Source organism: Microtus pennsylvanicus, chromosome 13 (assembly GCF_037038515.1).
Source record: "Microtus pennsylvanicus isolate mMicPen1 chromosome 13, mMicPen1.hap1, whole genome shotgun sequence".
Taxonomy (NCBI): Eukaryota; Metazoa; Chordata; class Mammalia; order Rodentia; family Cricetidae; genus Microtus; species Microtus pennsylvanicus.
The window spans coordinates 41,139,681-41,156,436 of record NC_134591.1 but is presented as its reverse complement, the minus strand read 5'-3'; the positions used below and the strand labels follow the sequence as shown (position 1 = coordinate 41,156,436).

Sequence of the window (16,756 nt, the reverse complement as noted above, 5' to 3'; positions counted from 1 at the left end):
CGCTCACCAAATGGCAGCAATTTGCCCAAGGTTCCCCAGCGAAGACCTCAAATATCGAGCCTAGGCAGCAATGGGCTGCCGCGTAGACCTTTAACTTTTATCATTTCATTAAAGTATCAGATCCAAACACCTGGCTGGGTTCACCAACTGCTGTGTAACTGCCTTCTCATCTTCTCGCTTGCTCCTTCAGAGCAGGCTCCACCCTAGTGGATTTCTCTGCCTCTTCCCCAAGGCACTGCATACTAAACAAAGGGAAAAGAGAAGCTGGCCAGCCACACTCGGGGAAGGTTCTCCATGGTGGCTTTCAGACACAGAGACAGCCAGGGATCCCCTTTCCCAGGTGCCTTCTGGGTATTTCCTGTTCATCCATGAGCAAGGCAGGAAGAGCCTCGCTATGGTTCCTAAGATGCGCATCTGTAGCGATTCTGCTCTGCATTCTAAGTGTGAGGGATGTGTACAAAATGGGACTGCTCTCGGCCCCGTTTAGCTTCTCCACGGGTCTGTGTTTGTCAAAGCTCTCTGCCAACCCCCTCGGAAAGGAATACCACAGAACTTCTTTTAGGAGGGTAAAAAGGCCTACTTTATACACTTGGTCTCATGCTAATCAGAGCACCATTGAAATCCCCGCTGAATAGGAGCCCCACAAAAGCCTGGGAAACACTCGGTGGTCTTTTCCAAAGCGCAGACTGCTTCAGTCAAAGCATTCCACTCCCTGGCTTTTTAACTCCTTTGGAGAAGATGGATAAGAAGGGGCATCAACACTGGAATCAGAAACTGTTATTCCTCGGCCGAAAAGTCACCCCACTTCTGCATGAAACTTGTGGGGGCTCTCTCTCACCGTTTCTTCTAAACAGATCTCTCCGAAGCTCCCGTTCTCTTCAGTATACGTGTAATGGAAGTGGACATAGGGTCCGGCGACCAGCTCAAGGGAGATCGGAAAACTGCACTTTCCTGGGAATCTCAGTCAAAGACCTCTGCTGGAGATTAACTAGCTGAATTATTAATGCAGTGTGTCACCAGCCACCAATAGGAGCTGAGACCCACCCTGTTGACCAGCTTTCTGGGGAAAAAAAGAAAAAGAGAAAGAACTGAAATGAATGCTGGTCTCCTCCCACAAAGGGCTGTCGTGAAATTCAAGTAAGTTAATAATGCATGAAGTGTCTTAGTGCACAGCTCGCCACATAATGAGGACTCAGTGAAGCCCCTGCCCTTCCAGCCTGAAGTTCAGAGTCTCGCTGCGATTCTCTTGAGAACCTACACAGGAACAGGAAATACTAACATGGACAGAGGGCTTTAAACCCCCAAGTCAAACTTACATAGGTTGCAGGGCTTTTCAAGACATTCTGACTCGTTTGTTTTGGTCATATGCTTGTTAGTGACAACGCCAGCCCAAATGCCACTCTTTACTGTTGGAGAAAAGAATGTAGGTATTGGTTGGCTGGTTCAGGGCCGAGAGTGCCGCCATTTTCTGTCACTCAGCCTCCCTGAGCAGCAGCCGCCTCATCCATAGCATCAATTAGAGGGACTGTGGGTCCTTCAGGGCTGTGAGAGCTGATGAGAGGATGATGTGCCTGACTACAGGGAAGTGTTCAAACATCCATGTCCCAGCCTTTTCCAGCTGACTGAAGACAATGCTACCCCAGGTGTCATGTGTCATGACGGGGTGGGGGGAGGAGTGTGTGTTTGTTAGTTCTGGGGGGAGGGAGGAGACAGAGGGATCTACAGTGAGAAAAACTAATTGAAGCAAGACAGAATACCTAAACCCAAACAAACTCTCAGACGTACAGCACGTCATTTGGAAGAATTCTTCAGTGAAAGATTATTAATTGATAATAAATCCTCAGTTTCACAGTGGGGGCAAGCACAACTGCGAACCATCAGCTTAAGGCCAACTCATAGCGTAGTTTCTCAACGCCAGCCACGGACTCAAGAAAATTACATCTAATATTCATGACAGCGCATTTCCCCCAGGGGTGGAAAGCCCTGGACTGTGAATGCTGTGACCCAAGATGTATATTTTATTTTCCCAGTCAGTCCGGAGGAGCTCTGCGCTCAGACAATGCCTCAAGTTCAGGCCTTTCCGAGAGCAATCCCTCACAAAGGAGCGAGGAGCCCACTAGCCCTCCTGCCAGGCCAGTGGAACTGCTCTCTGAATAGATTTCAATGAGAAGCCCCTGAACAAAAGACTCTCTGGTAAGTAGGTAACACCTCGGGAAACATTGTTAAAATCTCAGCTTTCTAGAAGTTCCCCCTCAGGAGCACAGACTACTCAGTTGCTGCAGAACAAAGCACTAGGCCTTTAATCAAAACAGCCACGGAGGGCGGGATGTCAGCAAAATGCGAAGATGAGGAACGATGTGTTAGGCTGTTCCTCCCTAGAAGCCTAGGGAGGCCAAATTGACCAAAACAGCCCCTTTGGGCAACTGTCTAATGAAATGGGCTGTGCGGCTGAGAAACATTTCTGCCACTTCCTGTTGGTGGTTGCTAACTTTATAACAATGTGGGTCATTTGTGGGGAAGAGGCCAAGAGGAGAAGTTCCATTTACTCCCTTTAATGAGCAAGCTGCATCCGCAGACACTAACCAGAGAAGCTCAAAACTTACGCGACAGCGGACTGAACCTGCGGCACAAAAAGGGTCACTAGCAGAGTGACCCATTACTGCTGCCTGGTGTGAGCTCCAAAGGGGCTCTAGTTCAAGGCCCTCCCACCCCTCAGAAAGCCTTCCCATGGGGCTCCAGGAGCCAGTATGCTTCCCTTCTTAATTCAGAGCTTTTACTTCTTTCAAGGTACCAGCATTTCCTGCAGTGAAGATCCCTGGAAGCTTCTTCCTGCCCTCTCCCTCATTACGTCTAGAAATATTGTCAATCATTCTCTACTTTTGTTAGGCAAAGCATGAAGGGAACCAACTGCATCTCCTGATGGCCAAAAATAAGGAGCAGACCCATAGTGAACTGGCAGGTGTCACTCAAATTATGTTTAGAACGCTGATGCACAGACTAGTCTAGGCAGCTGCTAGGGCTTAAAAAAAAACACTTATTTTATATTATTTTATCATATATCTGTGTACCATGTGTGTGAAGTGCCCACAGAGGCCAGAAGAGGGCAATGGAACACTCACCACCACAGCTGCCGCCACTGCCCAAAACTAGAGGTCAGTGAGCCATTATGTGGGTGCTAGACATTGAACCTAGGTTCTCTACAAGAGCTGCCAGTGCTCTTAACCAATGCACTCTCTCTCCAAGTCAGTCTTTGCAAGTTAATTGTGAGTAAAATACATTAGCTATTTCTGAGTTATCCCAACAGTCATAGGATGTCCCATGGTTGCCTTAACCTGACCTTAGTGGGTCCAAAAACTCAGGGTGAGAATCACAAATCTAACTCACTTTTGGACAATTTGGCCTCCACAGACTGATAGAAAAGCAGCCTGGGGGGTAGAAGTGGGAAGCCAGGGCTTCACACACACTCCGAAAACATAAGCAGGAGAGTCAAGTGGTGAAAAACAGCCTCAGCAGTCAGACTTATCAGCCCGGTCCTGAAACACTCGGACTGCACCAGAGGGGAGTTGGTTCAACCTCTCTGAACTTCTATAAAATGGAGCTAAACATGATTGGCATTTTATAGGCTCCTTGGAGAACCAAATCAGGATGTATGCATAGCACTTGATCTGGTAAGAAGCCCACAGCGAATACTCAATACATGTAAGCAACTGTCATTATTTAGTCAGACTTCAGTTCAAGTCCCCACAAACACGAGCCGAGTGAGCCTCAGCAAGTCCCTTGCCCTCTCTGGGAGGAAGAGCCAATGGTCAGCATTTGCTTCATTCTGATTCTGGAAACATGGAGCCGTCGTGGGAAGCAGCTAACAGTCATGAAGATTATCTCTCCTTCGCCCTCTTTAAATATCTGCTCTTTCACGCGCCACACATTAACGCTTGATGCTTAGGGCATTTTTACCGTGACGTGACGTCATCGGTTTCCTGAGGTCTTGTGATTGCCTTATCTTCTTCAATATCTCCTGACGTCCAGCACTTGAGTCTCAGTGATAGGAAGCCACTCAGTTCTGAGATGGCGATTATAGGTCTATCCGGTGGGGGAGGGGAGGAACTAGGCCAAACAGATGGATTTGTACTGTGCGGCCTGAAGACTGTATCAACCATGGTCTAGGAATAGAAAGGTTTTAATATTTGAACTTCTACACAGTTTTCAAGAAACTCTGGAGTGGATCCTTTTGTCGTTGTTATTACTGGTTTGTTTTGTGTTTCACTTGGAAAGTTCAGTCGGTAAACTGAACTTAAAGGTGTTACTCAGCAAGGGGGTGGGTCGGACCACCCACCCTCTATAACTCAGTCAGAATACTGGTCTCTGCTCACTGGTCTTAAGCCCAGCAACTTAAAGGATTAAAAAGTCTGTTTCTTCGTGGGAAAATGCCCTTAAGAACAAAAACGATCCTGAGGTGTGATTTCGCAACTATCCTAATCCCCAAGACCTCTAGTAAAACTTTTTTTTCTTTTTACAAAAGTTAATTAATCGAAAGTGGTGCAGACGTGATGGAAGTAATTTGGCAGTTCCTCAAAAAGTTAAACATCTGATAATATGATCAAGCAATAACACTCTTCAATCTATAGATCTATGAGAATTGAAAACACAATGCCGCTCTTCCTATTCATAAAAACCCCAAATGGGAATAACCAGTAGAGACATCAAATAATAAGTATACAAACTAAACATGGTATATCCATAAATGGATTATTATCTGGCAATAAAAACAAATGAAGCACTTACTGATACATGCTATGATATGGATGGGACTTTTTTTTTTTTTGGATTTTTTTCGAGACAGGGTTTCTCCATAGCTTTTTTGTTTTTGGTTCCTGTCCTGGAACGAGCTCTTGTAGACCAGGCTGGCTTCGAACTCAGAGATCCGGCTGCCTCTGCCTCCCGAGTGCTGGGATTAAAGGCGTGCACCATCACCGCCCTACGGGACTTTAAAACATTAAATGAAAGAAGCCAATAACAGAAGACCTCAGAGCATACTGTTGATTTATGTGAGATATCCAGAATAAACAAATCTATCTACGAGAGAAAAAAGGTGATTAGTGGTTGTTAAGACTTGGGAGAGGTGCACAGGAATGGAGAAGGATTAGTAAAGATCAATCTCTTTCTACAGAGATAAACTCTGCAGTTGGTTATGGGAATGACTGTCTAATTCGGTGACGACAATAAAACCCATGGATTGTGTGCCTTAAGTCTTAAATGGCTGCATCACGTGGTATTGTGAATAACACCTCAACAAAACTGTTTCTTAAGTATCATTATAACATGAGAAAAACCCTTACACAAAACCAGGAGGATTTCCGGTTTGTTCTTGTCGAGGGGCATTTGAGAAAAATCTGATGTCCAGGGCGGAACAAGTAGGTGACTTGCAGTCTTAGTTTTGCTGTGGGGCGACACACAGAGAAACATCCACTAGTCAGACCACAAGGCTTTCCTCTGTAGGTGCCATAGGTAGAGTGCAGAACAGGAGGCTGGCCTCAGCTCAGTTTCCAGGCTCCCAACCAGAAGTCCCGGGGATACCTGTGCTGTCTTTGCCACGTCCTTCTCCCAAGGCCCTAGACTCAGCTCTCACTTGCCTCAAGTCCCCCCAAGTCTCCAAGCCAGAGATCTGTCTCCCCAACCTGAGTTAGATTATAATAGATTAATCCTCTTTTCAGAACTTTTCACAATTATACTAATTTCAAAGACCTCTGTAAAACTTTTCTAACTTCCTCTCCCATTGTAAAGGAACCTTGGATTTGTGGAACACTGTAGCCACCTCAAAGCAGCATGGAAATTCCTCCCCCAAATGTGGAGCTACTATATAACCTAGCAGAGCTGCAAGATTACCATTGGTAACTGTACGAACATTCCCGTAATAAAAAGAAAACAAATGACAAAGATAAAACTCCCATTATTCTACTGGTCCTCTCAAATAATGCCCAAGGTCCCTAGCTGATGGTCATTTCCAGCCCCCTTTTTCAGTCTGTCATTAACCTCTTTTCTAGCCACACCACTGGCCCACTCTCTCCCTGGTCCTCCCATGCAAATGGACCACGTGACATCCCTAGCCTCTCCCTCCCCTCTCCTCCAGCACCCAGTTTGGTGCCATCAGCGCCATCATCCCCCGCTGTGTTTCTGCAGGCCCTCCTTTAAGGCTCCCCTGTCATTATCAACCAAAGGCTTGATTTTCCCTCCCCTAGCTTGGAAATTCCTTTGGGGTAACCTAGGACCCCATGCCCACAGTAGGTACTCCGGGAACATCCGTAGATGACAAGACTTGAAAGGCAGGTGCAAACACAGACTTGGTGAAATCCCTCTCTAGAAATTACACAGATTGACTCCGCAAACTAATTGGAGGTGGGGGGAAGATATAAAGGCGACATCAATAAGTGTGGCTCCTTCATGTCAGTGTAATTGTGTATTATTGCACTTCAGGGATACATACACAGGAACCAGCGCACACTGCTTATTATGACAAGGCACTTATCCTGATTTGCATTTCTCTGCAAAACTCTCCAGGCATATAATTTTGTTAATTTGTGACAAACCTCAAAAACACAACCATCAATACCCTGATTACAATACGGACTTTGAAAGCATGCAGAAATCAACCGGGTCTTTCAAAGGCTTGCCCGTGGGCACGGCTCTTGCCCTCATTGTTTGGTAAGGTTGACGCTTGGAGATTTTAATGCAGATCATAACATAAATTTACCTGGACCTAAGCAAAGAATAGTACTAAGAAGGCATTCAAAGATAAGGCCGCCCTTGCCTTTGAATGTTAGCATGGTCAGTCAACATATGATCTTCAGTAAATTGTTAAGTTCCAGACTCCGTTTCATCCTTGAGAAGATGAGAATAAGTTCCACCGCAAGAATTGTTCAGGAACATTTTTAAAAGCCCAATCTTTGGAAACACTGAGTTTCTTTCCTTTTCTCCTGGGATACATTGTAAAACTGCCATGCCTGTTCAAGCTCCAATAGTCAGCAGCAAGCTGAGGCACCTTCTAGAACAAGTGCCAGTCGGAAGAAAAGGAATATATTAAAAAATGCCTAGTCCTCCAAACTCACCCCAGGAGCCTCCGGCCTCACACAGTGAAGTGGACTAAAAGTGAAACCTGTTTGTCTCGTTTCTCTTTTGACTGACACACAGCAAGGGAAATAATGGAAGACTCTCAGAGCTGAGCCACATGAAAGGTATCCAATTTCAAACACGGGAGTATCAGAAAGGCAAGACCTTGTTTCTCCTCCTACCCCTTCACAACCCCGTGGCAATTACTAGCCAGTCCAGGCCTCAGGTGAGCAGGGCATTGTGCTGCCATGAGAAAAGAGGCCTCAGTGGGGTCAGATCATAGTATAACGGAGCTGAGAGAGGGAGAGAGAGAGGAGAGAGAGAGAGAGAGAGAGAGAGAGAGAGAGAGAGAGAGAGAGAGAGAGAGAGAGAGAGATTGAGAGCGCACCTGGGCTCTGACTTCTTGGGTTTCTCAGGCTCTCTCCACCATTCATTCCCTCACCCTCCTGAAAGACCTGTTTTCATGATTGAGATTAAAAATATACTAATAATCTTGGTATTACTGACAAGACAACGAAATTCTAAAGATTCCGTGAATCTAGGAAATGGAGAACTGTCCCAGAGGTTTATTATCACGGCCATAGAGAGGCTGAGTCCACCTTAAATGGATACACAGTCGGTTAGGTACGAGTGCCAGCAACTCTACTGTCAAGGTCAGTCTTTAATGTTCCTGCGGCCTGTTCAGAGCCTTGTAGAACAGGCCACACATATTTGGAGCACATCTTCCTTGGGCTGTCCTGAAAAGTGGGAAGTGAGGAAGGACACAAAGCCCCAAGAGGGTTTGGTGACCAGCAGCAGCAGGTACTGTTCTGGTCTATGGCTTCTACAGCTTAGCATCACTATCCAACCACGTGATTGGCCCAGATAAGTAGCCTGGTACCCCTTTCCTTAACAAAGAGCCCCCCCTCACCCCCCCCCCCCGGAGCAAGCATTTTATTTATTATTTCCAAAGACTGGGGTTCTTGGAACTTCCAGTCAGCTTCCCCTGCACTGCCACAGGACAAAAAGAAGTAAAAGACCCCAAATGGGTCATTTGTTCCCATCCTCTCCACCCTTCCTAAAAGAGTTGTGTTTTTTTTTCCTCAGATGTTAGAACCATCTCTTTTACAAAGGAAGAGAACAGCAGCCACCGAAGGTGACTGAGGTGCCTGCCCTTTGACCTTTCCAGACAGGTCAGAAACCTGCCACTGTTTCTTCAGCTAATGGAAACCATTCATGTCCATTCAGCCAACTTCTCTTCCTCAGACCTTTTCCCTTTAATAAGTTTCAGGAAACTTTGCAAAAACAAGAAAAAGGGGGGGGGGGCTTTGCCACAGAACCCTGGTTAAGGAAAGTGGAGGAGTTGAAAATGCTATCATTACTAACAAAGACCACGGCAGCAGGGCCCATGACGTTAAGAACACACTTTCTAACTTTGCACACCCGTCTCTCACCTCAGCTTCAGGACACAGGCCTGTGGTGTGCCCCCCTTATCCCCCCACTTTGCTGACTTTACACAGGAGGAAGCTGAAGCCCGGAGAGGTCAAGTGACATTTGTCCAAATCACACCTATGGGTGTGAGCTTTATGCCCCCTGGCAGTCTCAATCCCAGGGACTCTGCAACCTGCACCGTTTTCCCAAGACTCTTTCAAATTAACTTGGAGCTATTTAAGCCTCTACTTAGCAATCTCATGTATGCCCGGTTCACCTTTCCCTCACACACCAATTCCACATCTCAGAAGAGACAGAGGCATGGTCAACAACAAACCCAAAACACAGCCTAACAATGCAGAAAGTGCTGGAACATTCAGTGCAGGGACAAAAAAGCCCACTGCATAATTCAACCGCCCTTAAGACATCAAGTTGTTACACAACACAGTGATTCTAAAAGTGGCCTGATAAAAATCAGCCAAGGATTTTATAAAAATACAGGATCCCAGGGCCTGCCCAAAGCCCCTGGGGAAATGTAGAATTTGTGTCTCAGACCAGATGGTTCTCACATCAGGTGAGTTCATTAAACATGGACATAAGGGACACTACCCACATTAAAGATTCCTCTCGATACTGTACAGAGCCAAACTGACTAGAGAGGTGGGGCTTCTCCCAAAATATTACTACCTACACAGAAAGGAAACCCTTGACTACGGTGTCATCAGCATCACTCTGTGACCAACTGGGCTTTGCCAACCAAGACAACTGCAGAGGAAGGGACAACAAATCTCAAATTAACAGGCATGCAAAGGGCTATAAATAGAAGGGCCACCAACTGCCATTTTGGAGATCTCCCACCCAGGCAGCTACCTCCAAGGTGTCTCTTAAGAAAACTTTAAGGAAAAGAAAATGGGTACTATAACTGGGCGGCAACTTTGGACAATAAGGAGATAGGTTTTTCACCGTCCTGGAAAAGCCAGCAGTGTCTAACTGACGAAGCGCAGGCTACCCTCATGTTTGTTACAATGCATGCGAGATAGTTGGCTGGGTGGCTCAACAGCGGATTCGTGAAAATTTGTTCCTATATTCTGTGGCTCCATGGTACATTAAATTATCAAAACCAAGACTGCTTCATTGAGTGATTTCAAACGGCAGTAAACACAATAGCAGAGCCACAAGAACACGAGAGGCCTGGGCTGGGCTTGTTTACTTGTGTGCTTTTGATTACTATGAATTCCAGAAAGCAGGTCAAAGGACCCATGCAGCCAAAAGGAGGGGAACCTTCCAGTTAATACCAAGTTAGGCTAATTTTCTTCATTATTTCTTCAGTCAGATCTGAGGGTCTTCCAGCCTATCTGTCGGCATAGCCACAAAACTGTGAAGAGTTAGTTTAAGATGACCTAGCCTCTCTCCTTTGCTGCCATATAAAGAAATCCTTACACAGAAAGTTCAAGTGAATTTGCCCAAACCACACAGTGACAAGTTAATACAAGATCGGAACCTCAGACCTCTAGGCTCCTTTGTTTCTTTTTCTTTTTCTTTTCTTTTTTTTTTTTTTTGCAACAGTCCCTAGAAAATGCCAAAATGTGAAGGCGTGGTGGCACACGCCTTTAATCCCAGCACTCAGGAGGCAGAGACAGGAGGATCTCTGAGTTCAAGGCCAGCCTGGTCTACAAGAGCTAGTTCCAGGGCAGGCAACAAAGCGACACAGAGAAACCCTGTCTCGAAAAACCATCTGTTTTTCCTCTCTGTAAGATTTGGATCCCAGAGTATTCAATGGTGACCCGGGAATTTAGACATAATCCCACTTAACAAGTCATTTTCCAGGGGGAAAAAATGTAAAGTTCATGAAAAATCCGTGTGTCTACCAACATGCAACTAGATTTGGGATCAGCCAGCCACCACCTAAGAAACCTTGGCTTCTATGTGGCAGGGTTCCATTCTGTTCTCTACACCCCACCGCCCCTCTCATCATCAACAGTGCAACAGTAATCATGAATACTATGCGAACAGTAACAATGAAACTATGCATACCACATACGGAACCAGCTCTAAGGTTCTTATCCCAGCTGTTGCAAATCAAAACTGTCAACATTTTAGAATAGCCAGATTGAACGGTGTGGTTGTTGACCACCCTGTTCTGTATTGCTGACCGAAGAGTTAGACATCATTTATCCTCCTGCTTTGGTCCAAAAGGATACCTGGGGAAAAAGAGGCAGGCTGCTCTGCAACCGAGAAGGTTTTCATGGGATCTGAATTTCAACAATCTCCAAAAGGGATAAAGGGACTGTACTTCCGCCAACTGAGAATCGGGGTCGATCTAGTCTTTGATAATCTGCTCTTCCTACCGTGATAGGAACTTTTTCTGGTCTATACCACGGAGATGGCTTTCTAGGTGGTAGGGTGAAAAGCATATTAAATGATTTATGTTTTTAAAAGAGACGAACAAAAAACTTAGACAATAGGAAAGAAATCTCTGTGGTTCTCCTGGAACTCCATACACCAGAACTAATGTGAAGAGGGAAAAAAAAAAGGTGATAAGGGGGTGCTTAATTGAAACAAAAGCAAAAGAGACTTCAGAAAATCTACCACGCAAAGATTTGCAATTGTATTTAAAAGCAATCAATGGACAAAGGTAACAGTGGACGGGTGTAAGCTCCCAGCAGGGATTCTCAGCCTTTCTATTCTTTTGACCTTCAAACAAGAGCGGACTTTTTGGTTTTCACCTAGAATTTAGCATTCTGAAAAGGTATCTGAAGCAAGTTAAACGCCTTGCATATTTCCACTTGCACAACAGGCACAGAGCACATCAGCTTTTAGTTTTTCCAGATACTAGGAGACGAAGCTTGGTCAATATTCCTATGGGAGAATAAACAGAAAACTGTCTTTCTTCCTAATATATTAGTACCCTGTAATGCAGACCATATGATCAATAAGCTGTAGAAAAATTAAATCATACTGACAGTCTTGGGCAAAAAAACTGAACCAAGTAGAAACATTTTTTTTTAGGATTGCAGTGTGTTGAATATTAAAATCACATGTTGTATTATTAAGTCTTCTTTTGGAAGCCAGAGTTATGTTGCATAACCACCTCAAGATACGTGGTAATCTTTCAGATAGTTTTTCCAATGAAAGGTGTTAGGAGCTATTTAAGCAGTGATGCTGGAATATAGTTGGTGCGTATGTTTAAGTTGGACAACTGGTTTGGGATTTTCTCTCTGGAGAGACCGTGCACATACACCACACCCTTTCATTTCACCCTGAATACACAGGAAAGCATATCGGGGTGTCATTGCCCCTGCTTACACTATAGTTGACAGGTATATCTCTCTCTGCACATTGCCCATCACTGGTTTTTCTAAGAATGCAGCATCGCTGAGAGCAACCCCCCCTTCTGGTTGGGCCAGAAGAGTCTGTAGAAGCTAGAGCAAGGAACACATGGGGGGAGGGGATCCAGCTTTCCTAAAGCTAAAGCAGAAGCAGGGGGGCTTTTCTCCTCCTGCAGTGAAAGCGCTAATCCCACCTCCCAAGGACACACTCAAACCCCAGGAGAACTCAGACAAGTTTGTTGCACACAGACAGCTTCAACCTTTTCAGTACTTTAGCCGTATTATCCCCTCTCCCCCGCACAGCCCCCCCCCAACCTGGGAGGATCCTAAAAAACTCAACAACTCATCTCTCTCCCTCTGCATTCTAATAAGCCTGCTTGCCACCAGGAAGGTAGGCCCGCCGTGACAGCAACTCTACTTAGCATCACAGAGCGGGGAATGGGATCCACAGGAACTACAAGATCCCTTCCCTTTCATAGACTGCAATCTTACTTTCAACCCCCTCAGTCTGAAGAGGGCCATACTTAATTTTAAATTCTAAGAAAACCACCGGCTCACAAAATTCTCGGAGGGTAGTTGGGCAAGAGCAAAAGGTCAGCGCCTAAGAGTCCTAGACAAGGCAGCAAACCCAGGGTGGCACAATCTGCGGAATAATTCCCTTCCAAGGGGACTGGAGCCTCCCTGCAGGAGTTCTATTTGTGGGGAGCTGGACGGGGAACACAGATGTTTCTTCAGTTAGCAGTGTTGGCAGAACAGCTCCTGGACGGCATCCGAGTTCTTAATGCAGGAAGGGGCCTCACAGACCATCTACTTGAACCCACTCATTCAACTAAGGGGGAAACTGAGGCCAAGGGGGCATTGAGGTGGCACATCCATCTAGAGGCAGAGGGGCAAGGCTTTGGTGACAAGTTTTGCACACTTTGGTTTACATCAAAATTCGCTTAAGAGAAAAAAAAAAAGTCCTATTTTTACTCCAACCTTGGAACTACGGTGAATTCGCGTCGTTTCTCTCTCCCCCGAGCCTGGTTCAATAAATCCCCTCCCCACCTCCTTTGAATCCCACCACCCTTCCAGCTGGAGCTTACATCTGTTCTGCAGAAACAGACGTGCGCTAGCGCCTCAACTTTGAGGGAGTGCAGTTCAACTTTAATCCCCAAGCAAGACCATGGCTAGCTTTCCCTCAGTGGCCTTCTGGGTGAACCCGACTTCTAGCCCCTGCTGGCACAAATCAGGGAGTGAGCTGGTTTAAAACTGATGCCCGCGAAGCTACCTACCCCCTAGCATACAGGAGGCGCTCAACAAGTGATGCGCTCCTCGGTGCCCAAGACCCGGCTGGGAAGAGCCCAATCCGGTCGCCCTTCCTCCCCGGGGGCTTTCAGTCTAGCGAGCAGCGAGTGACACGGCCAGCTTGTGCAACTGGCCCTGCAAGGCAGAGCGACGAAAGGGGTGGATGTTTACATGCAGCCGGGACCAGCAGTGCCACTACCATAGGAGCCCGGCTGGCCCAGAGACCTAGATAGGTCTCGCACAGACTCGGATGCAGGGAGGAGAGCCACAGGCTGCCTCCAGATCGTGGAGCTAGAGCTCACACCTTCCGAGGGACTGTGTCCGGCTCCCAACTAGAGATTACCCCTAAGGAGCACTTTCCAGCTGCCGCGAATGCACAAGCACGCCCCAACTTGTGTTCGCAGGTCTGGGATTGGGGGTCCGGGAGGGCGGGGAGCTCGCGCCTAGCACGGCGCCCGGAGGATGGCTGCGGGCCTCCGGGGCTGACAGCGCGGCGGGGCCCCAGGCTAGGAGGGGGGTGATCAGTGGGGCTGCGCTCACCCATGAAGAGGCAGAAGAGGTCGAGGCAGATGAGCAACACCCGCTTGCTGCCGCCCTTCCTCGGGTTGTTGTTGAGCGCGGGGCTGCCGCCGTTCTTACTCTCGGGGACGATCGCCTTGTCGTACTTGTAGTTTTGCATGGCGCTGGCAGCGGAGAGCTTCCCAGGACGCTGCGGGCCGCCGCTGCTCAGGAGCGGAACTGCGGGCTCGGGACGCGGCGGCCGAGTAGTTCCAACTGCAGGCGCGGATAGGTTTCCCCTCTGGGCGCCTCTGCTTTCCTCTCAAGCCCAAACTGTTCGCTAGTCCAAGGGGAAGAGAGCCAAATCCCGAGCAGGAACTTTTGCAGCGCCGCGCTGCCCGGGACGCGCACGGCTGGCGTGCGTCTGCGTGCTGAAGTTTGCGAGTGGGCAGCGTCGGCGTCCCGCCACCGTCCTCCGCAGCTACTTAATGAATGGAGCGGCGCGGAGTCCTGCAACTCCGCCGCGTCCTGCAGCTCTCGGCAGCGTCTGCCCAACTCCAACTCTGCCTCCTCCTCCTGCTCCTCCTCCTGCTGCTGCTGCTGCCGCCGCCGCCCGGGCTGCCGCTGTGATCGCTCGGTTTGTTTTCTGAGCTTATATTTCACGAGCTCCTTTAAAAAGCGAGGGGGGAGGAGAAGGACCTCCTTACTTGGCTTCGACAGGATTCTGAAAGCACAGCCCCTTCCTTAAGCTGCCTAAAACGTAGGATAATTAAGGCCACATTTCCCCCACCCCCTTTCCAAAAAAAAAAAAAAAAAACCCAAACGAAAAAGTTGCTCTCAAACCAGAGAATCCGGGAGCCCCTAGCGTTCAGAAACTCCAAAGTGTCACAAAAGGAAAATATATATAAATAAAAAGAAATATTTTCTTGCTGGCCTTGGATTAGGTAGGGGGCGCAGTGGGAGGTCTGTAATACCAAAATGCATTTTTATTTATTTACGAGTTTCAGCCTTGAATGGGATTATCCTAAAAATACAATTTTCAAGGAAAGCTGGGTTTGTTGTTTTGGTTTTAACACTCAGCACGGGATAGTTGTGCTAGGTTCATAAGATAATATGATGTCTTCTCCGGAGTCAGACCCACTGTTCTAGACCCCCGCTTTGTCTCTGTGCCTCAGTTTCCCCGGGAGTAAACTGTGAACACTAAGTGTCTCTCCCCAAGCAGCCGCTGTGGGGATATAATTGACTAATCCACATACGCTTCTAGAATAGCACTTGTACCTCAGAAGAGCTCCATAAATTGAGCTGATACTTTTATCCCTGAATGTGGGAATCGCAAATCCAGGTCCATCGGTGCACCCCGTTGCTAGTCCAGCTAGTCTTCAGTGTACCTGTCCCATCCTGGGGAACTCCAGAGCAGTAAGGGTGTTCTTGGCCTTGACTTTCAAGAAATCTAATGTTTTCCCTTGGATACTCTCATAATGTTGATTATGTGTTGTTTCGCCTTCCCTTACATCTTCCATAGCACACACACACAGTGTGCAAATGTACATTCCTTCCAGGGGTCTTTATAATACACACATGGAAATGGTTCTAGCTATTTTTTTTTTTGAAACAGGGTTTCCCCACATAACCTTGGTTATCCTGGAACCAGTCATTTGAACTTACTGCACCTTCCTCCCGAGAGCTGGGATTAAAAAGCAGTTGGTTCTAGCTCTTAAAAAAGATTTATTTATTCTGTATGCATTAGTGTTTTCCCTGCATGCACTTGCGTGCACCATGTGCACACAGCACCCACAGAGGGCATCAGAGGTGTCGGATCCCCTAGAACTGGGGCTACAAGTTAATGTGAAGCACTGTGGGTACTGGGAACCCAACTGGGGTCCTCAACAAGAACACTCATTGCTCTTAATCACTGAGCCATCTCTCCAGCTCTGGGTTCGAGCTTTTGGATACATAGTACGAATCGTTGGTTGACCACCTTACTGGATCATTCCATAAGCCTATCTATATACCATCTCCAGCCATCTTAAATATTCCTTTCAACACACCGCCCCCGCTGTCCTGCGCCTCTGCTTGCACTGTAGACCTTCCTCCCCCAACAAAACAAACTGTCCCTCCGCTGTGCACCCTGACCTTTCACCTCCTCTCTGTGCCCTGGCTTGATTCTTGGGCAGAATTAATTTCACCATCAATATTTTGTTTAGGTCACCTTGTAATACTCAGCTCAGTATAATTTGGCATCTGTTACCAAAAACTAGTCTTTTATATAAAGCATTATCCTCACTGACTCTCTTTAGTGGCCAGGGTTTGAGGCATGCTGAATGAACCTCAGATTGGAACTGGTTAACCGTGAGACTGGTGAGAGCAAGTTGCACCAAGGAACGTTGGGAGTGGACATGTCATCTACCAATTAGAGGCAATATCCCCATTCAAAGGAGAGCAGGCAAAAGCCCCTGGCAGCTAAGAAAAGTTCCCTTAACTCCCCTTTCCGAAGAAGCAGCATAGTCTCTAACCTGCTGAAACAGCAGCAACAACGCTGTCATAATTTATAGCATTCTAAAAGGAATTCGGGGCACCAGTGTCTTTTCCTGCCCACCCAACCCTCCTCACAGCCTTAGCCCTCCTTGAAACCCAAAGTCGCCACACCTGGGAATTCCAATCTGAAAAGAAAGGCCGCTTCTGCAAACCTTCTGCAGCCTTCTCTAACCTTTCCCCCCTGCTTGGGCCCCCAAAGGACCTGGGCCCCCATTTCGCAGTCTATCTTATTTCACTTTTCGAGAGGGGGCACAGTTTGCTTCTCCAAGGCCCGGACCCGGAGGCCTGTCTTGGAGAGCTGAAGAAGCAGTGTTGACAGCCACCGCTCCTAAGAGTTCAGTGAAGTTGGGTTATCCTCTTTATACCCTCAACCTGCTCCTCCATCTAGAAGATGAGTCGCCTTGAGAACAAATGCCTTTTCAAAGCCAAACTTCTCTCATTGTCCGGTGGAATAATTGCTAGAACAACATTGCTGTGTCTCCAAATTACTCAGATTGATAACTTCAGTCCACACCAGCTTCGGTTGAAGGAAACTATTTTCTGTTAAGGTTCTCTGACTTAAGTTCAATGACTTATTAAGAAAGATAAAAATC

General features: G+C 47.1%; 1 protein-coding gene across 1 annotated transcript in view; it reads right to left on the bottom strand.

The window, feature by feature from the left end:
* The window catches only part of Plpp3 (phospholipid phosphatase 3), a 77,789-nt gene extending 63,415 nt beyond the window's left edge, over nucleotides 1-14,374 (bottom strand). The window contains exon 1 of the mRNA XM_075945007.1: nucleotides 13,671-14,374. Within this exon, the coding sequence (XP_075801122.1) occupies nucleotides 13,671-13,809 (139 nt within the window). The 5' untranslated portion in view covers nucleotides 13,810-14,374. The remainder of the gene's footprint in view (nucleotides 1-13,670) is intronic.
* Between the last annotated feature and the right edge of the window lie 2,382 nt (nucleotides 14,375-16,756).